This window comes from Paramisgurnus dabryanus, chromosome 6 (assembly GCF_030506205.2).
Source record: "Paramisgurnus dabryanus chromosome 6, PD_genome_1.1, whole genome shotgun sequence".
Lineage (NCBI taxonomy): Eukaryota > Metazoa > Chordata > Actinopteri > Cypriniformes > Cobitidae > Paramisgurnus > Paramisgurnus dabryanus.
In genome coordinates, this window is record NC_133342.1 from 48,575,036 (window position 1) to 48,602,627 (window position 27,592).

The 27,592-nt window shown below is 39.4% G+C and overlaps 1 protein-coding gene across 1 annotated transcript in view; it reads right to left on the reverse strand.

The window, feature by feature from the left end:
- Positions 1-10,035: 10,035 nt before the first annotated feature.
- Positions 10,036-27,592, reverse strand: part of cacna1eb (calcium channel, voltage-dependent, R type, alpha 1E subunit b) — a 301,888-nt gene continuing 284,331 nt past the window's right edge. The window contains exons 41-45 of the mRNA XM_073815042.1: positions 25,429-25,475; positions 24,713-24,818; positions 23,767-23,848; positions 11,269-11,411; positions 10,036-11,015 (exon numbers count right to left, since the gene is read on the reverse strand). Of these exons, the coding sequence (XP_073671143.1) occupies positions 10,455-11,015; positions 11,269-11,411; positions 23,767-23,848; positions 24,713-24,818; positions 25,429-25,475 (939 nt within the window). The 3' untranslated portion in view covers positions 10,036-10,454. The remainder of the gene's footprint in view (positions 11,016-11,268; positions 11,412-23,766; positions 23,849-24,712; positions 24,819-25,428; positions 25,476-27,592) is intronic.

Sequence of the window (27,592 nt, forward strand, 5' to 3'; positions counted from 1 at the left end):
TTGTTAAAATTATCTAAATTTATACTATAAATTATATTTACATTTAATCATTTAAACCTCTCTGAATGTGATGGTACTGTAATGTTTTATCAAACTACAAATACTCTAATGTTGCCTAAGCAAACTGACATTTATAGATAGACTGCCAAGACTGAAATCATGATTATGTTCATTTCCAGTGTCTGTGATATTGAAACACTAAAGGAAGAAGAGGAGGACCACCATTTGTTTCCTGATCAGAACACAAGAGAAGAGTGAGAAAAAAAATTAAGCATGTAATTCATTGATGAAAATTAGAACAATTAAATCTCATGACGTCCTTGATCTTTCTTTTTTTACATGTAATTTTCTCATCTTTCTCAATACACAGATCTAACAGTGATTCTGGGGCATTGCAAGACTTGATTTCCTGGAAACATCTCCTATTACGGAAGATTATCGCAACATTTGTGTCTTGGATCAGTTTTTCTTGTTTCTCTGCCGTATGAGGCAGGGGGCTCTTTTCGCAGATTTAGCTGTAAGGTTTAAAGTTCACGTTTTTCCTGATCCCATTTTTTAAACTTTAGTTGGTGTGTAATGTTGCTGTTAGAGCATAAATAATATCTGTAAAATGATAAAGCTCAAAATTCTATGCCAAGCGATATATTTTCTTTAATAAAATTTCCCTTTTAAAGCCTACAGCGAACGGCCGGTTTGGACTACAGCCCTCTACTTCCCGATTGAATGACATCCAAAGAAGAGTTTTTTTTACTAACCTCCACCCACAGGAATACGTCAGTCGCCAGCCAAGCTCAAATGGCTCTGCTAAGCTAAGCTGCTGTTGAATTACAGCACACTAAACAAGCTACACAATCAGAACTAGATACATATTTCTGAAGGAGGGACTTTATAGAACAAGGAAGACATCAGCTCATTTTTAGGAAAGTAAAAACAGTGCTAAAGAGATAAGTAATTATGTGAAAAATACTGCGTATTTTTTAAACACAAAACATGAACACACACTATATTGCACACCTTAACATAATCATAGTTTGTGTTAAATACTCTCATTCTCACGGCACCCATTCACTGCAGAGGATCCCATTGTAAGCAATGTAATGCTTAATTTCTCCAAATCTGTTCCAATGAAAAACAAACCATCTATATCTTGGGTGAAAAATTCCTTTAATCCCAAAAACAAACTTTTTACTTTGCTTTATTGTTACAATTTGTACAGTTGATAGAAAATATACATTGGAACAAATTTATATACAGTTGTGTGAAAAAGTGTTAGCCCCCATCCAGATTTCCCATGTTATTATTGCATATTTGTCACACGTTACAGTTTTTTTCGATTGCTAAACGCCAGTGGGCACAACTGGAGTCACATGTGCAAAACTCTAACTACAGTCTGCACAGCAGCAGTTCATGTGGACCAAACTCTAGTTCGTTTTTCATTGCTTGAACACAGTTTTCAAAACTTTACACACTTATTCCATGACTTTAATCACAACCTGCACAACACTGTGGATTTACAGCACTTTGTTCAAATGCTAACACACTGCTGTCAAAACTGTGAATCACACATTCAAAACACAATTGATTTCAGCCTTGTACTTTCAAACACTGCTGATTGCAATTTCATATAAATATAAATTCCAATTTCATATATATATTTCATTTATATATAATATTACCTTTCATGTACTTTAAGTTTCTACCTTTTTTCTCATTACTGTAATTCCGTAAATTACTACAGACAACTGAAGCAAACTGCTAATTTTCATTTACCCTAAAAAATTATGATGTTCTAAAAAAATATTGTGATAAATCAATAAATAAATCATTCTTTAAAGAAAACATTACTTGGTGTGACATCACTGAAATTGTTAAAACTGTAAAGATATAAAGTTAGTATTTTGTGTATTGGTGTTTGATGTTAGTGTTTTTCCTCTCAGTGTGTTGTGAGTGACAGTGTGTGTTATCTCAGTGAGGGTTGTGTTTAGTGTTTGGCTGCACGGAGCTGTTTTGAGCCATATGTTAAGAGTTGTGCTCAGGTGACTTTTGGTAGTGCAGACTGTAGTTAGAGTTTTGCACATGTAGCTCCAGTTGTGCCCACTGTCGTTTAGCAATCGAAAAAAACTGTAATGTTTCAGATCATCAAACCAATTTAAATATTAGTCAAAGAATATAACACGAGTGAACACAACATGCAGTTTTTAAATGAAGGGTTTTATTATTAAGGGAAAAAAATCAAAACTACATGGCCCTGTGTAAAAAAGTGTGTTAGTACCCACTGGCTTTTAATGTAAATATGTTTGGTTCTAAAAATGTACATATATATTTTTTCATACTTGAGACAATATACATTGAAGTTCATTTATAAATAAAACTATATTTTGAACAATGAGTGAAATTAAGTTTCTTAAATGTAAAAATAAGTTGTTCTAAAACTGTATAGTTATTTACTTAACACGTATCTAATGTGTGCCTTGTGTGCCTTGTGTGTGTGTGTGTGTGTGTGTGTGTGTGTGTGTGTGTGTGTGTGTGTGTGTGTGTGCGTGTGCGTGTGTGTGTGTGTGTGTGTGTGTGTGTGTGTGTGTGTGTGTGCGTGTGTGTCTGTGTGTGTACCTGGTAATTATCACGTTGGTAATTATCAAAGATAGGAATACCAGTGTTTTTGTGACCTTGTGGGGACATTTTGATGTCCCCATGAGAAAACAAGCTTATAAATCAAACAGAATGATGTTTCTTGAAAATATGAAGTAGCTGAAAGGTTTTTGTGATGGTTGGGTTTAGGGAATGGGGTAGGTAAGGGGAATAGAATATACAGTTTGTATGGCATAAAATGCATTACGTCTGTGGAATGTCCCCACAAAACATGGAAACCAGAATGTGTGTGTGTGTGTGTGTGCGTGCGTGTGTGCGTGCGTGCGTGCGTGTGTGTGTGTGTGTGTGTGTGTCCTGGGTTTATAAGCATGTGTTGGGCAGCCAGTAGTTAAAAAAGAACGAGTCCAGCTTAATTTTTACTGGCCAGTTCTGGTTTTGACAAAAAAAATCACACCATGTTATCCGTGATTCCTCTGAAGTGTCCTCCTGGGTTGGAGTTTACAGCACCATGTAAACAAACTCATCACGCTTACCCATTTCAGTTTATGTAACCCCGGGAGCGAACGAACAATGCAGACCTGAGTAAAAAGTTTGAAGCACCCTCTCGTGTTGTCTGTAATCTAATGAGAAAGTCAGTGAATTATTTTGATAACTGCCATCCAAAACGTGTGCAACTTGGAAAGCTAGCGTTAGCTAACTTAAACTATTTCACTTACCTGAAAATAAGGTCCAATATCCATTTGAGTCACTCGTGAATCGATGAAAGATTATATATTATAACTCTCTTTCTGTCAATAGGATGTACAGCCTAATACACAACATCGCATTTGCATCTCTCATGTGATTCACGGCGATACTTTCGGGTTTCTTCCCACCGGAGGCTCAGATGCGTGACGTCAGCGTATGGTTCCTACCCTTTCCGTAAAACACGTAAATTTGTTTCAAAACTTGTAAAATTGTTCACTCATTGTAAATTTGTTTAAAACTTGCACTTTTGTTCGCTCATTGTAAATTTGTTTAAAAAACTTGTAAATGTATTCACTCATTGTAAATTTGTTAAAAAACTTGTAAAATTGTTAAAAAAAACTTGTAAATTTGTTAAAAAACTTGTACATTTGTAAAAAAAACCTTGTACATTTGTTTTTAATCTTGTAAATAAGTAATTTACCATTGTAATTTAGTATTGCCTTTCCAGGCCACGGTACTTATTCCTATAAAAAAACCTAATTTAACTCAACTTTTTTTTTACCAGGTAATCTACATGAGGTTTGAATGTAAGCTTATCATCCAGTAAAAACCCAAATAATAATAACATGACACTCTTTTTGGCATTAAGTACCAATTTTAATTTAATTAAATTATTTTGTAGAGTAATGAAGGCATCCTGCAGTTTCTTTAATGCCTCATATGGAGTTTTAGCAATACTGTATATGATAGTATGTATACGAGAGATGTACGGCTGCATTTATATTTGTACAAATACCATTTATGTAGATTGTAAACAATAAAGGTCCTAATATGGAGGTACTCCAACAATTAGTTTTGCCTTCGCAAGTGACATATTGATATCTACTATACGAATATTTTTCAAACCATTTAACAACATTATCAGACATTCCAATTTAAGACATACATTTTAACAAAATGGTATGATCAACCCAACCTGAGAGATCAATGAATAAGGCTGCACAAGATTCTTTACAATCAATAGCACTAATAATATCATCAACTACCTTTATGGCTGCTGTGATGGTACTATACCCTTTCCTGAAACCTGACTGAGAAGAAATAAGAATATTATTTACTGTTAAAAAGTTCTTTAACTGATCACTAACCAATGATTCAAAGACTTTGGCCAATACTGAGAGTTTTGAGATAGGACGATAATTGTCCATATTAGTTGGATCCCCATTTTTAAAAAGTGGGATTACATGCGCTGTCTTCAAAGATAGATGTATACTGTTTTGTTCTAAAGATAAATTAAAAATATAGTTATTGGATCAACAATGATATGAGCTACAAGTTTCAAAAGTAAAGGGGCAATCCCATCAGGACCAGCTGACTTTTTACAATCTATGTTTTTTAAAGCGACTAAAACCTTATCCCTTGAAATTTCTTCAAAAGTAAAAAGGTTGGAACTCCAAGCATTGGGGTGAAAAAACACTGGAGATGAAAGAGATTCTTGCTCTGATTTAAATAGGAGGCCAACAGTGGCAAAGTGATTGTTAAAAAGATCAACTATATCCTATAATTCTATCTGTGATTTGAACGTTATTAACATTTACAATTTTAGGAAGTGCTGAAAATGAAGAGTTTTGTATCGTTTTTAATGAATTTATAGTTTTCCAAAATTTTGCTGGATTTTTTAAATTTCTTGTTGTCTCATCAAGATAAAACTGTGACTTAACTTTACGTATTTGTGTAGTACATTTGTTTTTTAATATCTACAGATGTGTATAATAGTATTTTAGTTATATTTTCCAAGCATCTGTGATTTTTCAGTGTTTGTCTTGGGAAAAAATTTACTTTTCTTTACTAAAAAAAATGTTCACTACATTCTAAAGCATAGAATCATACTGTGTATTCATTATAAATTGCTAATTAAAATTGATTTAATGCCTAATTACATAAAAAGTGTGTACTATTACTTTCTAGAGTAAAAGTATGATTTTTTTTATTTAAGTAAAAGTACAAAAAAATTACTAGATGTTTAATGTACTTAAATATTAAATATAAACCATAACTTGAAATTATGAAATGTAGTGGAGTAAACATTTTGATAATATGTTTTGGAATGTATGTTTTCCAAAGAAAAACACTAATAAAATACGAATAATTGAAAATTTACTTTTATGTAGAAAGTAAAAATACTTAAGTACTATACAACTCTGAATATATAAAACATAGCCCAATCATTTTCTAGCCTAGATTTTGGATTACATTTTTGGATTACCCTGTTTGGATATGTTTGCCTGCCCTTTTGGGATACTTTAATAAAACTTCTCTGCATATGGATTTGTCTCTCGCTCTACTTCGCTGTTTGTTAGCAGCCCTTGTTTTACAGAATACTTTGCCTATACCAGAATCCAGCGGAGGATTATTTATTCCAGCCAGCAGATGGATCCAGCGTTTTTGCTAATCGCCAAGGCAACCGCTCCATTGAGAAGTATGTTGAGGACTTCCTGAATTTAAGGGACCAGGTAGGCTCTCAAGGATTTGTTTCATAATGGACTTAATGAGGATTTAAGTCAGCATATACAACAAAATGCCTCAACCTGGTCCTTAGAGCAATATATTGACTTTGCGTCCTTTTTACTGTGGGAACGGTAGATGAAGAGCACTACAGTTCAACCACAACTACTGCACAAGAACCATCTCATGTTATGTCTGGTTCACAAAAGCCAGTTAAAGCCATGCCTATGTCTGTCTCTGTTTCCAAGATGGCCGCCACCATACCTATCTCTGTTTCCAAGATGGCTACCACCATGCCTGTGTCTGTCTCTGTTTCCAAGATGGCTGCCGCCAAATCTGTCCCTGTTCCCAAGATGGCTGCTGCCATGCCTGTGTCTGTTTTCAAGATTGCTGCTGCCTTACCTGTATCTGTGCCCAAGATGGCTGTCACTATGCCAGCACCTGTTTTGAAGATGGCTACCGCTATACCTGTACCTGTTGTCCAGAGAGACATCACCACGACCACACCTGTCTTCCAGAGGGCCACTGTCATCCCTGCACCTGCTATCAAGATGGCCGCCGTGCCTACACCTGAGCCACTTCACAAGATGGCTGTCACACCCAAGCCACTTCACAAAATGGCTGCCTCACCAACCTCTCCAGTTCATGCCAAGACCCGACAATTGATGTCTAGTTGGATGGATGACCAGTTGATGTCTGTACAGACAGCTAGGATTCTAAGTCCAGTTATGTCCAGTTTAAAGGTTCCTATGGCAATGGAGCTATGTCCTTTGAATTCTGTGCTTCCTGTATTTGCCATGGCCCTGTGGTGTGTGTGTGGTATGTTTATCAAGCCCATGAATCTGAATCATCTGATACACCTTCTGTCACGGTGACTCACCTGGTTCACCTGAGTTCGCCTGGTTCACCCGAGTCATCCTGGTCCCATGACCAGGGGCGTCGCTAGACCCCTTTTACTGGGGCACGTGCCCCAGTGTAAATCTTTTGTGCCCCAGTGTAAATCTCAAGTTTAAATTTTAGCAGTTAACTAGTGCAATCCTTTACAAAGACAATCGCAGCAAAAACGGATCTTTATGCAAAGTAGTTACTCAATTTAGGCTTGTAAAAGCGATGAAGCATTCGCATTGACGCGTGCACGCACGTATCCATGGCCGCGCGCGTTTGCGTTCACCGCGCACAACCGCATTCAAAAGGTGACGCCATGCGAGTGCTTATGAAAGCATAACGAAACTAAAGTAAGTTTCTAAATAATAATGCTAATCTTATTTTGACTCGATCATTATTGGCTTCTGTAGATGGACATCAGAAATGTTTTGTGCAAAGCAGGGAAAGAGAAGAAGAAAGGAGAGATGAAACGTTTAAGGGAGGTTAGACAAACTACATCCTGACCCTGTCAGGTCTCAAACATTAGAGGAAAATCTCAGGAAAACCTCTTGTCAAGTCTAAAGAATTGCATTGTTGCTGAGAAAATCAACAGATTCTGTATTTGTTCTGTATGTTCTGTATTTTCAGATATGAAATTAATATTTAGTTTACTAATATTTAACTCTAGAACACTAACTTACATAACAGTTAGCAGTAACTGTGACTGAGATTATATAGTATAGCAGTCATAAAATGACTGGTTTCTTAAAATATTCTTGTAAAAATAAGTTATTAATCATTGCTATCATTGTATAATGTAGAAAATATTTCTCTGCTGTCATTATTTCCAAACATGTTATGCCATTTATGCCTCCAAACATGTTAATAATGTTAGGTATGATGAAGAATACACTTGTATATATCTTTTGCAGTAACTGTTGCACTGTAGAATAGTGGCTTAAGCAAAGGATATTGTATAGAAGTATTGCACACTTCTTGCACACAGCAGGCTTTCAAAAAAAAGTCAGCAAAAAATGGGGGGCCTGTGCCCCAGTAAAGCTTTATGTCTAGCAACGCCCCTGCCCATGACCCTGGTCCGTCCTGGCCCCACGACCCTGAGCTTCTTGTCTCAATCAAGTCTGCTGAGCCTAACTTTCCTGAATTCCCTGTCATGACCATAAGGCCCGTTTCTAAGTTTCCTGAGTTTTATGTGGAGGCCGAGATAGTTACCTCTGTTAGTTCACTATGTCTTGTAGGTCAGCTAAGATGGTTACTCCTAAGCTCCAAAACTCTCTGCCTGGCTCAAGATGAACATTTAATGGGCTTATTGAATCAACTGCATTTATGGTCCTGTTGTCTGATTACTTTGGTCTGCCAGCCTCTCTTTCTGATATTTCTGTCTCCAGGTCCAGAGCACCACCAGCGCCACCCTGGTGTCCTATGTCTCCTGTACCTGTTCCCATGTCGGCAGAAGCTCCCCTAATTATTTTTTGGGGGTGGTAGGACCCGGACGCATGGAGGAGGCAGAGGACAACGAAGCCAAGGTGTCCAATTTTCCACGTCTGCCCCGCAATCCAGGTCCATGTCTGCCCCATGATCCAGGTCAACTGCTGCCTCATGACCCTGGTCCGTCCTGGCCCCACGACCCTGGTCCGTCCGATACTTTAGGGGAAAGAGTTAATAAAACTTCTCTGCATATGGAATTGTCTCTCGCTCTAACTCGCTTTTTGTAAGCAGCCCTTGTTATAATAACTTATTTGCATAACAGTGGTCCGGCCCCTTTGACAGATATTATGTTATCATGTTTTTAATGTGTTTTATTGTGCTACTTAGATGTATTTTTAGTTATGAAGGTCCAACTGCAGTCCAGCTGCAGTCTGATTGATATTAATTGGAATGCACAATCAAAAAACTTTTTTTTTATTTGGAACCAAACTCTGCATGTCATTAATCCTTACAGTAAACCAATCTTCCTTATCCTGCCATTACTTACCACTATCCTGTTTCATCTTTTTCTCTTACTTTTTCATTTTTGGCTGCAGAATCGCAAGTTTAACGTGATATGCCTATGCCAGTTTGAAACAGGTGGTAAAAGCATCAAGAGCATACGAGCAGAATGAGAGGGGGCCCCACTGAGGGGGATTCAGACATGCAGTTGAGTTACGTTTTATTAATATAAAAATTTCGGATTGTTAAAAAATTCAGCCCTCGGGTGCCCCCTCAAATGCGGGGCCCAGGCAAATGCCATATGCTACGCCTCAGACTATTAGCATAGCGCTATCTACAGGTGTGGGGTGAAACCGCAGTGAAAGCTTTGTTATTAAATGAGCATTATTAAAAGGGCATGAGTGTTTGTATTTGAAATGGTCTTGACATCAATTTTTTATTGTTTGATTTGGATATTTGACCTGCTTTTTTGACAGCAGTGTTTGATGTCAATCTCACATCATTATTTGAATATCAATTGACCACTAGGACACATTTTAAAAGGAGATGTGAAAAACGGATGGTGTTTGAGCAACTTTATATTTTCACCACTGGAAGAAATTGCTGTCCAAGCAGACCTTAAGATTATGTTTTCAAGTCTTTACTAACATTTTTTATTAAATTGATATCAAGGTGCCTGCTGGGAGTAGACATGAGGCACTTCTTGATTACCTCATAAATTTACCACCTAACCATGACCACAGCTTTCAAGGTATCAAAAATCCATTAAAAATTTACCATCTTTAATGTCTTAAAGACAAGGAAGAGTATTTAACATTTCACATTCCAAATGTCCCTAAAACATGCTTCCAAACTAAAGATTAAAGATTTTTTTATCAAAGAATAGGTCTTGTTCAAAACAGCTATTTTCAACTTTACAACAATATTTGGTAACACTTTCTATGACACACATGTTTATATTGAATTATAACCCCCTTTATAATTATTTATAGGCAGTTTACTCAAGCTTAACTTGACTCAAGCTCCTAGTGACAGCAGTCTGTATCCTGCAAGAGTCATCTTAGTTTGGGGGAAATATCACAGTAAAACAGTCAGGTGAGTTGTGTGTTAGTGAAGAACTGAGAATATTGTTGTTATTGTTTTTTCAAAACTCTGAATGAAAAAGCCCCAAGAAACAAACACAGCAGAAAACTAAACAGGGTAAAATACAACATTTTATTGATTTTAATAAAGTTATCATGGTGTTTATCCATTTAAATAGTTTATTTTCAAAAGCATATTCTGAATTGATCTGACATCAGATTTAAATGTGATACCTTTATCGTTTCTCTGAACCTTTGTGAGAGTTTTCCCTTCATTACAGCTGTCATTATTTTATAATTTGTATAAACAGAACTTTGAATGCAAAGTTTAAACATAACTTTATATTTGAAAAAAAAAAAATTTGTAATATATATAAAGTAGTTAATCATCCGTCAAAAGTCTATACTGCCCATTTACTTAAAGCCTTTTTGAATTTTTTAAACATTTTGAAGCAGTAGTATTTTCATTATTAGGACATTTAAAAATTGTGGGTGCAGAAATTAATTGTACAATGAAATTTAGAAAAAAACATGGTAAGACAAGCCATTAACATTCTTTCCCCACCAGGAAATAAAGCTTCCAAAAGGCCCTGATATGTGTGTTTTTTTCCAATTAAGTGAAATGTGAATATAAGAGGTCTTTCCTCCCTCCTCATGAGTATGTTTATATATTTAAACAACGCCTCTTATATATTGCTCTTCCTTCTATGAAGATGAGTGTCCACCTCAATGTCCTTAAATCCCTTTGTGTCCAGTAGTGTCTCTTGAATACCAACAATTCTAGTACTTGTCATCTTCCGTGTCACTGAGGGCTTCACCACCAGCAACAGATACACTCTGTGCAAGTCTCTTCCGGAAGTGTCCATTGGGAACCTGCCACCCAACGCGTGACCTTGTTCGCACAGATGCGCTGATCGTGTTAGCACGGCCCAGACTGGTGGCCACCGCGGCCTCAAAAGTGAGAGTTTCCATAGGCGCTGAAGTGTCCGGGCTGTGCTCATCCTCTTGCAGAGCAAGAAAGGAATCAGAAGGGTACTGGTGGGCAGACGAACTCAGATATTCATCCACTTTAAAATGTAGGCTCTCCTGCTGTCTCACTCGTTTCTCCTGCTGGTCTTCGGCACTGTTATCCCATATAGCAGGACCGCAACAGGCTAACATCTGCTGGATGGCAGGGTCATCGTCATCCTCATTAGTTTGCGGTGAAGACTGCGTGTGGCACACTAATGGCGAGTAGGAAATATGAGGACGTGAGCAGGTGGAGGTTTGGGATAGACGACGTTTACCGCTCGGTGTGCTGGACTCTGAGGTGGAGGGAACAGGGCTCTCTGAGCTGTTGCCCTAAAAAGAGATCATATTTAGGACTGTGAATCAAGTAATAACATTTTTTAGTTTTTTTTCACGTGACTCATAGTGTTTTCCACTGCTAGCCTATAATGCACCAATTTCACTCATCAGGCTGACAATTTGATGATTTATGCAGGTACCTTGTAAAATCACCTGTGATGTGATCTGCAGCAATTTTCATGCCTAAGTCGTTGACTTGAGTTAAGAAAGCGCCTTTAGAAAAAGATGATTTGAGCTGTTTGTTTACCTGTCTAGTGACACCATGTATCCTCTCTTCACTGGGAGACCGGGAGCGGGCAGATTTACAGTTATCTGGGGACAGTTGCAGTCGCTGCTCTTTGGGGCGCCCACGCACCTTTTCCATGTACTGGGTTTGGTCTGAACGGGAAACTGTGTAAGAGTGATGCAGATGGTAAATGTCACGTAAACAAGGCAGATAAACTACAGTATACAAATTATATGTGACGAGAGGATGCATCTATTATGAAATAAACATTTGGGCCATTCCTACAATACAGTAACTTTTATGTCCCCAGTACAAGTTATGGTATTAACCACACGGGACAGCTGTTTAATGTATGTATTTGCATTTGAATAGAGCCGCGTTACTGCTTCTGGACATTTTTTAATAAAACAACGCCCCTCCATCTTCTTCATTGGATAACTACCTTCCTTATGTGCTCATGGGAATGAACACTTCGGGATCTTGCTGGAAGTAATATTTCATCCAGGTACTTTTTGCCTTCTGTTTGGAATAGTATGAATTCAGACATACTACTTCTTCTTTTCACCTATTATATAGTATGGAAGTAGGTGTTTCAGACTAACAACTGTATAACCTATTTTTAAATAAGTAAATACTTAATTGATTTAATGTATATGCAGGCCAATATGCTTACCATTCAGTTTACATCAAATCAATGTCATGGTTTGGATGTCAAATTGATGTCACATGGACATTTCAATGATGTGTGTTTCATTGATATTTACTGAATAATATGTATTCTTTGTTAGCCTGATTAACATTAAGTAGCCTTTTTCCTAACTGGGGCCTCAGACAGCATCTACTGTCCCTGTGGTCAACTGATGTTTAAAACACATAAAGATTGACATCAAACATCCCTGTTTTAACTTTAACAAGTTATGAATTGTTTTTATTGAAAATGTTCATGTAAATTGAAGAACAGTGAAAAGTCAAGTTACCGTCTTTGAAATGATTAAAATTCTACTCGTATGCAGTGTTGTGTCTAATGTAAATAGTGAAACTGTGTGTAGTAAAATAACTTTTAGATTTCACTATGTTATCACCGAAAATTGAATCAGACAAGATTAAGGGACACATTATCTGTTGGTTAAATCAATAATTATACATTAGCATATAATATTGTTATTATGTGTTTGTCCATAACGGGGTAGACATTTTTTCAACAATTTCTTTAAAACATTTGTAAAAATTGAAAAGTGGTCTTTCAATTTTTTAAGTGTATTAACTCTTTCCCCGCCATTGACAAGATATCTCGAGATATCTCTTAAATCCACCAGGTGGCGCTCTTCCGCAACTTATAAAAACTAGGGAACTTATAAAAACCTAGGGCAAACAGCTGTATCTCCGTGTATGTTTTAAAGATCGCTTTGCATCTGATCTCTATCAAAAGTCCTTCACAAAAATGGAATTATCTCAGCTTTTTGCTCAAAATTTGGTGTTTTTGATGAAACCTACACATATTTGAGAGGTGATAAAAACAGAACACATGAAGGTAGGATGAAACTGATATTTTTTTGTTTGAAAGCAGAGGGTCTGTCCTTTTATTTCATATATTGTATGTTTATATATTTAAAAAGAAGCATTTTCTGGAAGGCATTAAAACTGTGAAAATCATGAAAAATGCTGGCGGTGAAAGAGTTAAAGTCCAAAAGTTATAGAATTGTAGCAACGACCCATTTCTGTAACACTTTCTATGAAGCCTGTATGTATAATGGCAAGTAAGGGCCTATGATGCAGGCATAATGCCTCATAAAAACGTCTCCGTTACGACTGTAACCGTGGTTCCCTGAGATAGGGAACAAACGTTACGTCATGAAATTACACTTTGGGTAAAAACGCCATAGCCTTCACGCATCTAAATAATCTGTAAAACTAGTCTGTCTTATAGGTGGCGAGTGACGTCAAGAGTGCGACAGAACCGGAAGGTATATAATGGGGGCGCCAGCAATGCATTAGAGCTGAAGATCTTTGCCCGAACCCGACGGGACCCGTCGGGACCCGACGGGCTCGGGCGGGTTCGGGCTTCCTTCCTAACATTTTACACGGGCTCGGGGCGGGCTCGGGCTTGCGCTCCGGCTTTGTGAGGTAAATGAGCGGTCAAGTTCAATCAGTAGCGCAGGATCGCGCTGAATTCATTTACAGTGGATTGGATTTAATGATTTTCCTCATCAAAAACTTGTAGCCTAATCTTGGTGAGTAGGTTTTTCAATGTATAACTAAATATGAATCGAGTCTTAAATACATAATTTAGACAGAGGATATAGACTAATGTTGGCAGTAATGGAGAGAAGTGCCGACGCAAATCCCGCGGAGCCTTTCTCTTAATTTCGTTATTGCCAAATACCCATCTTAATTCAGAATGTATTATCTTAATTTAATTCGTTAAGAAATAATAATTTTATTGGCATATTTATAGTGTATTGCATAAGCCTATTTAGAATGAGATGTTGCAATGTTACAGATGACTTATTTTATTTCTTTGTTTCAACTTCCAAGTGGCGTGTAGATTATTAGTCATGAATAAATAATGTTAAAACCTGTGTAAATTTCTCATTCTTGACAAAAGCTGTGTGTGTGCGCACATTTAAATAGTGTCGGGCTATAAACGGGTTCGGGCTTTTAAATAGCTGTCAATCTAAATGTACGTTCGGGTTCGGGCTGCATTCTGTCGGGCTCCGGACATTTCGGGCCTAACTTTTAAGGCCCGATTACAGCTCTACAATGCATTACAGTTTCTGGAAATGAAGCAAGCGCTACAGGCACAAGGAGACGCAGCGTTTCATTCCCTTTCTCAAGGAACTGAGGTTAAAGTCTAGGGGTGTGCAGCGGAGTCAGTTTTTGTATCTGTTTGTATCTGTAACAATCTCAAAATTATTTGTATCTGTATTTGTTTTCGGATGGAACCGGAAGTTGGCGGGGTCTTAAACCGGAAGTTTGTCATATTACATGAAAATGGCATTTTAAATGAATTTTTGTTTTTATTATAATTATAACTTCAATAACTGTAAATTTTTATTAAAAATAATAGTACAATTTTTTTTATCAAAAAGACAAATAACTTGATTCTCATTATTAATAGGCATGGAAAACAATCTTCTCATTTTCAAAGCCTCATACAGCTTGTGACTATGTGCGTTGAACTTGAGAGCGTGTATAACCTTTAAGCATTTATTGTGTCTTTCAGCGCAGTTACATATTTGACCCATTCTGTCTAAATGAATGGGAGGTATTCAGGAAAAATAAGTAGCCTACATTAATCACTCGTCTAGCGATTCAAAAACTCTAGTAATTAAACATCTAAAAGGATCGTTATTTGTACGTTTTCTGAGAGTGAAATGATTAACCAAATATACTAAGATGCGTGTCATGTCTGAATTGGTTTCGGTTTAAAAACATGCAGGAATTTCCTAACAAGACATAATAAGTGTATTTTTTGTTGCTCTGCCAACTTTTGAAAGGGAGGACAAAAAGCATCGAGAACCAGTGTCCTAGCCACAGGTCTCAGGTGAACTTGCCAGGAGCGAACTCCAGAAATGAAAGAGAAGCAGACAATGTCTGAAGGTCACCTACCCTCAGAGAGGTGATGGCTAACAGAAATGATCATTTGAATGACAGATGTTTTTCTGTACGGAATTCAATATGTTCAAAGGGTGCTGTAGTCATTCATACTCAAACTACCGTAAGGTCCCATGCTGAAACTCACTTGAGTAGGAGGCCTCATCCTCAAAATCCCACACATTAAACAAACCACTAATGGATGGCTCTAAAGACCTCTCTGTCAGAGGGGAGTGAAAAGCAGCTATAGCTGCTGTATATACTCTTAAAGTTGATGGCATAAGACCTGAAGAAGGTCTTGTAGGAACTCCAGTACAGAAACCACTGGGCAGGTAACTGGGTTAAAGGCGCAAAAGAGGATGTTTCCGCCGACTGAGAATCCAATGACCGTTACTGAGTTTTTTAAATGAGCGCATGCGTAAGAACAGCCTCCCTCCTTCACAGCTCATTTCTAGGGAATGCCTTCCAAAACTCGTGCACGAGTATTTGAACACGAGTGTTTGTTTACCACTGGCATATGCTGTGTCGCGTCAGTGGATTCATTATGTGAAATGATATGATAATAAACACATAAGACGTAAAGTTAGATCATTCAACGCTACTCCCATTTCAAATAGCATGTAGCAGACTGGTCACTGCCTTACAACTACAGTACACAAACAACGTCGATATACCTGAATAACAGTACAACAATAATTATTCCACAAAGAAAGAATAATCACTGTTACCTGTCGAGAAGAATTTTTGCGAACTGCGCGTCTGTATTGACACCTCTCTGTTCCTTCATTGCTCTCCAGTGTTGAAATGTTTCTCCAATAACGACTTTGGTTACATTAAGTTACGTTCTTCTGACAATTTTCTCCTTTTCTCAGCGACTTAAGAAGTCTTTCTTTTACGTCCTCCTTCGGGTTTCTTCTCTTCCGTGGTGCAAATTCGAGGAGGAAAGCAGAAGCGACAATGAAAACAAACCGAAACTAAAGACGGAGTTCATGCGTTATGCGCATGCGTCACTTGTGTAAAGTTACTGGAGCGTGCACGTCTCTCACAAGGAACGTAATGGCAGTGATTGACAAGCCAGAGGGCCAATCGTTCATGCGATGATTACGTCAACGATTGGCTGATATTTTAAGGCCCTACCTTATGCACAGATGACATATATTAAATTTATTACTTTCAGTGAACCTAATAAATAGTCTTTTATCATTTAGTAAAGACAGTTTCAAGTAATATAGCAAAAATGTATTAAACAAACATCCTCTTTTCCACCTTTAATGTTTCTCTCATTACACCAGAGAGTAAAAACTCTCCACTTTAAAGTGTATAGATTCCTGGTGGATGTATAGAGATGTGGAAGTATGCACCTCTCGGATCTATTGTGGTGAACCAGTCATCGGATCTGATTTCAGCCACGATACCCGGAATAACTAACATTTTGAACTTGTATTTACCGATTGAGAAGCCCTCCATCCTTCTTGGGAACTATAAAATACAGTCTGTGTAACCTGGTATGAATCTCTGGTGGGGGGGCATTCTCAATTGCCCCTTTTTCCAGGAGAGTTAAAACCTCTTTTTATAACACCATTGCTTGCATGGTGTGATGAACGAGGCACCTGCCTCGTCCCCCGATCACCACCAGAGGGAGCCATCCCCCGAATTTTAATGCTCATTTTGGACTTCATTTCCCATGATCCCACATACCGGGACTGTATCCCATCATGAACCCTTTAAATACTCCACTTGGACATTCTTTCAGTTCAAAGTCTTGATTTGCCACGGCTGTCTTTACTGAGGGTTTTCCCTGTCTGTTTATACTCTGGTTTGTGACTTTGATCTGTTTATCCTTGATTACGATTGTTTGCTGCCTGTCCTGATGTCTTGCCTGTTATACGACTACGAGTCTGCCTGTCCCTTGAATTGTGTTGTTGGTGTATAACCTGTTCTGTTTTACATTGAGAGACAATAAAGACTGCAAATGGATCCTTAGCCTCACGGTGCATCATTACAGAAGACTTCGCCAAACAGTGATCCAGCGGCTGCCTCTCAACTTACCATGGAGCTCTCTGCACAAGCTCAACAGTTAGCAGGCCATCAATAACAACTGGCGTGACTTACCAACATCACGGAGGAACTAGTCGTCGCTCTGCAGGGTTTAAGAGGTATTTCTCCCACAGCTAATCCTACCGCTGCCATTACAGCTCCGCCTTCTCTTACTCAAGGGTTTTCTGATGCAATGCTCTCCCTTTGTAACACAACAACAATCTCTCTACCCCACTGATGCCAGTCGGATTGCTTTTGTTTGCTCGTTACTCACAGGTAAGTCATTAGATTGGGCTACCACTGTTTGGAGGGAAGATGGTATTCTGTATTTCCCTCGTTTAACAATTTCCTTGCTCAGTTCCGCAGCGTATTCATACACGCCGCCGGAGGAGAGAGTGCAGAGGAGCGTTTAGTACAAATATCTCAAGGAAATCGTTCTGCAGCGGACAACGCATTGGCTTTCCGCACACTCGCTGCTCAAGCAGGCTGGGATGAGAAGCCGCTAAAGCTTATTTATCGCAAGGGACTTAACCATGAGTTACAGTTGGAGCTGGCTTGCCGTGATGAGGGAAGAGATTTATCAGCATTCATCAACTTGTCCATTCAGATTGATAATCTGCTACAAACCCGTGGCACACCAGTACACCCTCAACCGACTAAATCAACCAAACCTATGCAACTTGGATATACCCGTCTCACCCCAGAACAGAGAGAACACTGACTTCACAACCAACTCTGCTTGTACTGTGGTAAACCTGGACATCTGCTATCCACCTGCCCTACCCGACCACCCAACAAACGAAACACCATGGTGTGTTCCAACATTTTCACTTCACGTTCTCAGAATACCGTGCAAATCCATGTACAGTTAATGACACAGGGGAGATAATTGAAACTCTGGCACTCATTGACTCGAAACTTGAAATTTCATGTCTGAGAAATTTGCTAAGCTTAATGATGTTCCATTAACCGAATGTCTCTCTCATTTGGCAGTGGAGGTGATAGACGGTTGCCCCTTAGGAGAAGGGAAGATTCAGTTCACCACAGACGGCATCAGTTTACAAATAGGTTTGGATCACCAAGAATTAATTCAATTTCATATCATCTCCTCTCCACATCACTCTCTCATTCTGGGTATGCCCTGTCTACAGCTTCACAATCCTGTAATCTCCTGGAAGGATCATCAGATTGTTCACTGGGATAGTTCATGCACTCTACGCTGTCAACCCACTGAGGTACCACTCCAAATAAATTCAACCATTCATACTTCACAGCCCTCTGAAATACCCGGACTTCCTGAAGTATATCATGACCTATTTGAAGCCTTCAGCAAAGCTAAAGCTACCAGTTTGCCACCACATTGCCCTAATGACTGTTCCATCGAACTCCTGCCCAACGCTACACCACCCAAGGATCGAATTTTCCCTTTATCACAACCAGAATCCGAAGCTATGAAAAAATACATCAAGGAGGAGCTGGAGAAGGGATTCATTCGACACTCTGTTTTACCTGCTTCATCTGGCTTCTTTTTTGGAGGACGTCCGTGCATTGATTACCGTGCTTTGAACGAAGTTTCGCTATCCCTTACCTCTTGTACCATCAGCCCTGGAACAACTCAGAGCCGTGAGATACTTCACAAAATTAGGACTTCGGCACGCATACAATCTCATTCACATCAAGGAGGGTGATGAATGGAAGACAGCTTTCTCTACACAGTCTGGACACTATGAATACTTAGTGATGCCCTTCGGGCTATCTAACAGTCCTTCAGTGTTTCAATCCTTCATAAATGATGTTTTCCCGGGATATGCTGGATCGCTGCGTCATTGTGTACATCGATGACATTCTCATCCATTCAGAAACCCTTGAAGAACACATTCAACATGTGAGAGCAGTCCTGAAATGTCTAATTCAATATCAACTCTACGCCAAGGCTGAAAAATGTGAATTCGACCAAACGTCTACGTCATTCTTAGGATACATCATTTCTGCAGAAGGGGTAGCCATGGACGACACTAAGGTACGCGCAGTCCTCACCTGGCCCCAACCTAAAACCATTAAAGAGCTTCAACGTTTCCTTGGTTTCGCAAACTTTTAGCGACGATTCATCCGAGACTTCAGTACCATGCCGCACCTCTAACCTCCATGACGAAGAAGGGTTCAACCCATCTGTCCTGGTCCCCTAGGGCTCTGATGGCTTTTCAACGACTCAAAGAATGTTTCACAACAGCACCCATACTCCATCATCCTGATCCTACTCAACCTTTTACCGTGGAAGTTGTCGTATCCAACACAGGAATCGGAGCCGTCTTGTCTCAACGTCAAGGTCCAAGTAATAAAGTGTTTCCATGTGCTTACTTCTCACGCAAATTGTCTTCAACAGAACGAAACTATGACGTGGGGGATCGAGAGTTGCTTGCCATGAAAGGAGCCTTTGAAGAATGGCGACATTGGTTGGAGGGCGCACAACATCCTTTTACAGTACTCACAGATCACAAGAACTTAGAATATCTACGTTCCGCCAAACGTATGAACAAGGTGGGCGATGTTCTTTACCCGATTCCAATTCACTGTCACTTACAGACCAGGCTCCAGAATACCAAGGCAGATGCTCTATCTCGTCTCTACCCTGAACCCAATGAACACACCGTGACAGAACCCATCATCCCTGAAACCCATATCATTGCTCCAAATCAATGGGATATCATCACGGAGATCAACCAAGCCAGTGCGCTTTCTCCTCCTCCTGAAGATTGTCCACCAATGAAAACTTATGTTCCCGAAGGTCTCCGACAAACTCTTATAAAACAGATTCACTCTTCACTCAGCACCGGTCATCCTGGCATTACAGGCACTATTCATCTCATGCAAAACACATTCTGGTGGCCTACGTTAACTCACGATGTCTGTGAATTCGTAAAAAACTGCAACATCTGCAACATATCCAAATCCTTTCATCAACCTCCAGCAGGACTCTTACAACCCCTTCCGATTCCACAAAGACCCTGGTCTTACATTGCCATAGATTTCATCACTGATCTGCCCAAATCCAACAACAACACTGTAATTCTCACTGTTGTTGACCAATTCTCCAAAGCATGCCGTTTAATACCACTTCCCAAACTACCCACTGCTTTCGAAACAGCCGAAATTCTATGTTACCAAGTTTTTAGATTCTATGGTCTACCCGAAGACATTGTTTCAGATCGAGGGCCACAATTCACATCCAGAGTCTGGTCAGCATTCTTCAAACAACTCAACATCAATATCAGTCTAACTTCCGGTTTTCACCCACAAGCCAACGGTCAGACCGAGAGGTTAAATCAAGAAATCACCCGTTTCCTCCATTCATTCTGTCATCAAAATCAAGCAGATTGGAGTAGGTACCTCATGTGGGCGGAATACGCTCAGAACTCACTCATCAAACCAGCTAAAGGAATCTCTCCTTTCATGTGCATCCTCGGCTATCAACCTCCACTCTTCCCATGGTCTGGTAATCCTTCGGATCTGCCTGCCGTCAATGACTGGGTTCAGAGATGTAAGGAAACATGGAATGAAGCTTATCATCATCTACAGAGAGCTATTCGCAAGCAAAAACTCCAAGCAGATTGACGACGCAGAGCTCATCCTGACTATCAACCCGGTCAGTGGGTCTGGTTGTCCACCTGAGATATCCGCCTCTGTCTACCCTGCAAGAAACTCAGTCCCAGGTATGTGGGTCCATTCAAAATCATAAGACAAATAAACCCTGTTTCTTATCAATTGGATTTACCTTCTACTTACCGAATTTCTCCCACTTTCCATGTTTCTCTGTTAAAACCCACTGGGGGTCCGAGAGGGGAACGAGAGGAGGCTGCCGGTCCATCGCGTCCACCACCCCTGCTGGTCGGCGGCGAGGAGGCGTACCAGGTCCACGACATCCTCGATTCCAGACGCCGAGGTGGCTACCTAGAGTATCTGGTCAACTGGGAGGGGTGCGGTCCAGAGGAACGCTCTTGGGTAAGGGCGAGGGACATCCTTGACCCTTCACTCACCGGCGAGTTCCATCGGAATCACCCAGACAAGCCAGCCCCTCGACCTCGTGGAAGACCTCGGCGTCGCACGCATCCCCGCTTCGGGATCCGCTCGCGGGGGTGGGGGGGCTTTGTGGTGAACGAGGCGCCTGCCTCGTCCCCTGATCACCACCAGAGGGAGCCATCCCCCGAGTTTTAATGCTCATTTTGGACTTCATTTCCTATGATCCCACATACCGGGACTGATTACACTCCACCTGTATCCCATCATAAATCCTTTAAATACTCCACTTGGACATTCTTTCAGTGCGAAGTCTTGATTTTCCACGGCTGTCTTTACTGAGCGTTTTCCCTGTCTGTGTATACTCTGGTTTGTGACTTTGATCTGTTTATCCTTTATTACGATTGTTTGCTGCCTGTCCTGATGTCCTGCCTGTTATACGACTACGAGTCTGCCTGTCCCTTGAATTGTGTTGTTGGTGTATAACCTGTTCTGTTTTACATTGAGAGACAATAAAGACTGCAAATGGATCCTCAGCCTCACGGTGCATCATTACACATTGGGTCTACCTTGATGGAAAAAACCTTGGAATGTGGGAGGATGAACAGCGAACTAAATCCTGTAAACTTTCTCTATAGTAAGAAGCCATTGTGTTAGATTCTCTAATTTCCTATACTCATGGAGAAAATGTGATAAATGAACCAGCCTCTCGAGGCTGGGTTCGGGTAGGAGTTTATTTTCCTGAAGCAATTGATCGGCAGGGCACACGCAACTTGTTTTTATTACAGTGTTTTTGGTCTGATATATCAGCTCTAAAGCCTTTATGGGAGAGACTAATGAACCTGTGACTGGAAAATTAACATGCCCTGAAGCGTTGTAAACAGTAGGGTTAATGTATTTTTTTCTCTTGGGGTCTCATTAAGGGGGGCGACCTCTGGGGCACTGGTAAACCGTCAGGATATTTTAAATGTGGCCTTGCAATACACAGTAATAATTGATCTGAGGTCAGTTTTATCCTTGCATTTGCAGTCTGTGGCTGTTGTCTCTGCCCCCAAGCCCATTGGGTGTTTTGAGATGCCACGCTCTCTTTTTGTTGTTGCTGGTATGAGGAACTTGTGGATGGCTGTGGCTGACTTTTACTCACAGTACTCACACTTTTACTTACTTTTGTGTAAAAGTACATCTGGGAATAAACTTTTTAAATGCTGCTGCTTGTTTATCAGCATCATGGAATCTATTCACGACAGAGCATACAGCGTCCCCAAACAAACCCGTGGATCAAGAAGTAAGTGTTTATCTTTTTATTTAATGCCTGACAGATTCAACCATAAATGTCTCTTGGTTGCTACCATAGCTGACATAGAATGACGAATAGCCTGCGCAGTTTCTTTTGTAGGACGGAGAGAGGGATCCGCCGCCTGTCTGATCTCATTTAATAATTCCGCGTCCACCGACTTGCCCTCTTTTCCCCACCAACAGATCAGCCTGGTATACCTGCCGCCATATAACCCCTATTAACTTGATGTAACTCTACATGGTTTAGAAGGTAGTGTTGGGGTCTTTAGGGAGGACGCCATTTCTGTGGTTAAATAATTAGCAAGTGTAATTAAGTAGATGCGGTTTAAGTTTTCTCTGTTGGCCATTTGATGTTTAATTTATCAACAGCCCGGGTGACAACCTCCATTAATTCTTCATTTCCATGTGTCAATTGTGTGTCTTCGTGATAACCAACAACGTCTATCTCCTTGGAGCTAGAGCATTGCATTGAACTCCCCGGCGGGGCGGAAGAAACTGCTTTGCAGGCTTCCTAACCTCTCCCGGGTGCAAACGAACTAGACAGTGAGGTCTGAGAAAGGGCCGAAGCTGTCTCAGACAACTCATCTAGCTCCATTTGTGATCCCTAAGATGCAAGGCGTCGCGTAGCCTTAGCAATGCTGGCCCTGAGCCTCGAGGATCATTAATATTGCCCTCACTGTGGAATAGGGCTGCTCAGAATGGAGCGTTTTAGCAAGAGATTTTAGCAATGGCTACAGGTCTCTGCATCTCCCTCAAGAGATGGTAGAGCGTCCTCCACCCTCAAACACTGTACACACAACTCATGAGTGTCTGTTATGAAACGAGGACAGGGTGACACACACTTCCTAAACTGCTCACTAGCCATATTTAAACTATTTCTGACTAAATACAGTTTGACACACTATTGACAGACAGTGCTTCCTGAATGACAGGAAGCTGTAATGCAATGCTGGCACCCCCATTTTATACTTTCCGGTTCCATCGCACTTGTGACGTCATCACTCGCCGCCTATAAGACAGACTAGTTTAACAGATTATTCAGATGCGCGTTCTTCCCCAAAAGTGCCATTTCATGATGCAGCATCGAGTTACCTCAAAAGGGAATCTTACAATATGTTGGATTGTCTGGTAAAAAAGCTGTTACAATACATTATTATATTTACTTATTTGTGGTTTGGTTTATAATACATGATGAACTTCACATAGTTACCATAGTTATAGTGCATTATAAGTACAGGCTATAATGTATTATAAGTTTCATGTCTTGACCTTGCATAATATCTTACTTATTCTTATAAGTGGAATTTTATCGATTAAAGAAACCAATGCAAAGTCTTCTTATAAACAATCAAAAGTCTTTATAATGTGTATATAATATTTGTAAATGGTCGTTGTCGACATTAATTAACCTACTAAACTGTCATAAAATAATATGTAATGATTAAATGATGTAAATGATGTAAATCATTATTTTTGTTACACTGCAAATAATATATATGGACACACTGGTCCAGTATTTGTCAGAGCATTAAAACATTCAACAATCTTTTCTCTCTCTAGGCACAGACATTTACAGACCTGCAGCTTTGTAGCTCTTGTGTCTCCTTTTGAAAGCATGTTCTTCATCTCCCCAAAGGCCATTCAACCCTGATTCATCAACCTACAAATAAACATTAGATCAGACAACATCAGTAAGTGACAACCATCCAATCATCTTTCTGTGTATTCTATTAAAGTCCTCATGTGGATGCAGTTGTCATTCTTTAGCACACGTTTTTGATGAAACAGCTAGCTGGGGTGGGACAAAGTGCTTGTCCCTTTTTGTTTTTCAATGTCTTTAAATTACATCACAGGTTGAAACAGAATTTCTTGCTCACAGGCTTTGTTGTTCTTCTGAATGATTGCAGTAACACTCATAAGTATACTTTGTCCATATTTCCAGGACAGACTGTAAATTTAAAATCTACAAATCTGCCAAAATTAAAAAAAAACTTATTTTATCGGGTTTAGAAGTACAGTGTTTTGTGGGGTCTTAAAAGAAATAAACTTATTTGCAATGTTTGTTCATAAAGGTTCACCAAAAAAAAATTTATTTCTCTCATAATTTTCTAACCTTCATGCCATCCTAGGTGTCCACTACTTCCTTTCTTCCACCGAACACAATCAGAATTTTATTAAATCTCCTGGCTTTTTTGTAATGCTGTTTTTTGAAGCTTCAAAATACAAACATTTTGAGCTTGTTTAGCAATCAATACGCTGTTTATTAATGTACGTGAAAAACTACAATCTTGGCGGCACAATATGGCAGCATGATGGTCTCAGTAGGTGTGTTCTACTTGCGATGCTGCAAGACACATTTGTATAATTTTTTCGAATCACTCTTGCTATACTTTGATGTCATCATACATTTAAGTGAGTCAATTTAAATTTTTCGGTGGATTATTCCTTTAGACAGAAATTAGATAACAACAAGTTATTTTTTCCCTGTCAGATAAATCTAAATAGATAACAATTTTTTTGGTACATGTGAGATGTCGTAGTCTTCACTGCTGTCAGTGCGATGACTCGTGGGTTGCAGTAACAGCTCCTGTGGTGAAATTGGGCTCAAAGCCACAAACCCTCCACTGGTCCTATAACATACAATCAAAACATTATGGCATTAAATCTGAAAATAAAAATCATAATGTGAATTTGAAAAAAGTATGCAACGTTTTTTTATAGTGTAATGCAGTGGTTCTCATATCCAGTCCAGTTCTGCAGAGTCAGGGCACATTTTGCATGTCTTTATTATTTAACACACCTGATTCAAATTATCAGCTTATTAGTAGAGATCTCCATGAAATGAGTCTGTTAGATAAGAGAGACAAACAAAATGTGCAAAGCAGTGGTACTCCAGGACTGGATTTGAGGACCAATGGTGTAATGCAGGGGTGACCAACCCTGTTCCTGGAGATCTACCCTCCTGCATATTTTAGTTCCAACCCAGCTTCAACACACCTGACTCTAATGTTTAGGTAGCCCTAAAATGCTTGATTGCCAGGTTCAGGTGTGTTTGATTGGGGTTGTAGCTGAACTCTGCGGGACAGTAGTTCTCCAGGAACAGGGTTGGTCACCAGTGGTGTAATGTGGGTATAGCCCAAAACATAGTATGGCCAGAAACTATTGTACAATGATTTAAAGTACAAAACAGTATATTAAGTGCTATTATGAAGAAAATGTATTGCAGGGTATGAGACTCACAGGGCTGATCCAGCACTGTGAGATATCAGGGGCAAGGTGGGACTTCTCTGTACCGAAACAAAAATGTAATTGTGAAATCATAGATCATAAAAGCAAAGCAGTTATGTAACACAAATGTTGAAAAACATAACATGCCAAATTACATTTATACAAGTGATGCACTGAAAACATTTTTTTGTTGTTTAACTGTAGTAATATTAGAAATTTTTTTAAACAATGCTAAATATATTGTGCTTCATTAGTTTAATGCAACAGATTCAAATTTAACAGATTATTAAATAATTATCCACATAACGTAAAGTTCTAGAAAAAATCTCAAGTTACACATGTAACCATGGTTCCCTTTTGAGGAAACTTTATGCTGTGTCACGAAAAGATACTCTGAGGAATGTGATAAGCTTGCACCTGAATGATATGTGAAACTATTCTGTCTTTTATAGTGATGAGAGATGACATCACGGGTGACGGCAGAACCAGAAGGTATTAATAGGGAGGTAAAACAAATAATTCTGTATAGTGCAACTACTGGTGGGTAAGCCATTTGAGACACGTTTTGACTTCCTTTTTGAGGCTGTCCACGAAACCAGTATAAAAAGGTACTATATCAATTGCAAAAGGGATGTTCAGAAAACAGGGTCAAAAATGTCCAAGAATGCCAAAACTTTGCACGCGGTAACGTCACATGCACCTGAACTGGGCGTCCAGGTTTGGGGGCTCTAGATACTTTTTAACAGTTTTAAACATTGAGTTAGGTTGAAATCAGGCCTGTTTCTGGCTGTCTCCCATTGAAGTGAATGGGCAGGCAGAGCTACACATAAAAATAATTTAAAAAAATTAATTCGGCCCTGGGCCTTAGCCTTTGGGGTATGTTGGGGATGTGACGCCACTCTATGTGCAATTTGGAACACCTCGGACTCGTACGGCAAAGTGTCATCAAAAACTTTTCCACCTGTAATTGTCTTGATGGACCACATGTAATATGTTCGCTTTCCTTTCCTCCAAACAAATTTGAGCACACATATAATATGGTTCAATAGTGTGTGCTGAATGAAATTTGTTAAGTTCTGTCCAAAAATTGATGATGAAAATGATGTTAAAGTCACTCTACAGTTGAGGCAGAAACACTAGTCCGGACCTGTTAAATCAATAGAAGGTCAACACTTCTTGTAAAAGTGCGAAGTCACACTGGAAGTGCCCACCTGCAATTTATTTGATGGACCACATGTATTTTGGTTATGGACACCCATGTTTTTAAGAAAATTTGAGAATTTTATGATTTTCACCCATATACTGTAATAGCGTTCAATAGTGAGTGCTAAATATATGTTAGGTTTGTCCGTATAAACATTCTTAAGCATAGAATGTCATCCTTTGATAAAATGGACATGGATTCACTACTAGTGTCTGTTAAATATACTATAGGTGGACTAAACCTTGTATTAGTGCCAAGTGATACAGGAAGTACCCACCTGCAATGTATTTGGGTCACATGTATATTGTTTGTTGACATACATTTTAAAGCATACATTCAGCATTTGTTTTTGCTGAATGACGTATGACAAGTTATGTCCATAAAAGAAATCTTGAGCATCATATATTGTCAATCTTCATACTCAGCGGATGCTAAATAAATTGTGGATCGGCTATGTAGGTTTTAAAACATGTAATACTTAAGTGTCAGATAAACTGCTTTAGAGCAATCAGGGGGCCCTTGATTTTTGAGGGCTGTTTCGAGGAGCAGGAATAATCTGCTGTTTTATGACGGCTGGCTCAGAAGCCCAAGCCTGGCATCAGGGCTTCTTTGCTGCCCTACAAGCAATAATGATGGTCCTCAGATCCATCTTCTTGCCCTTGCAGAGACGGTAATTTCTTCCCCCAAGTTCTCTGAGAGGGCACAAAAGCAACACACTCTCTTTGTTTTATTTATACCGTGAGGAGCTGGTTGATAATTGGGGCTGCCCCCTGGCGGTAGTCCCACAAGATGAGATTGACAGGTGAAAAACATCTTGAATGCTGCCTCCTGTCTTTTTGTATCCTGGAACCTCTTGACAACTAAATTAATTGAGTTGTTGAAGAGACCAGAGAGATAGAGGGTCATCAAGCAGCAGAGAATTTCTCTATCTTTAATGTCTGAGAGATTAGGCCATAAATTCTATAGCAGTGA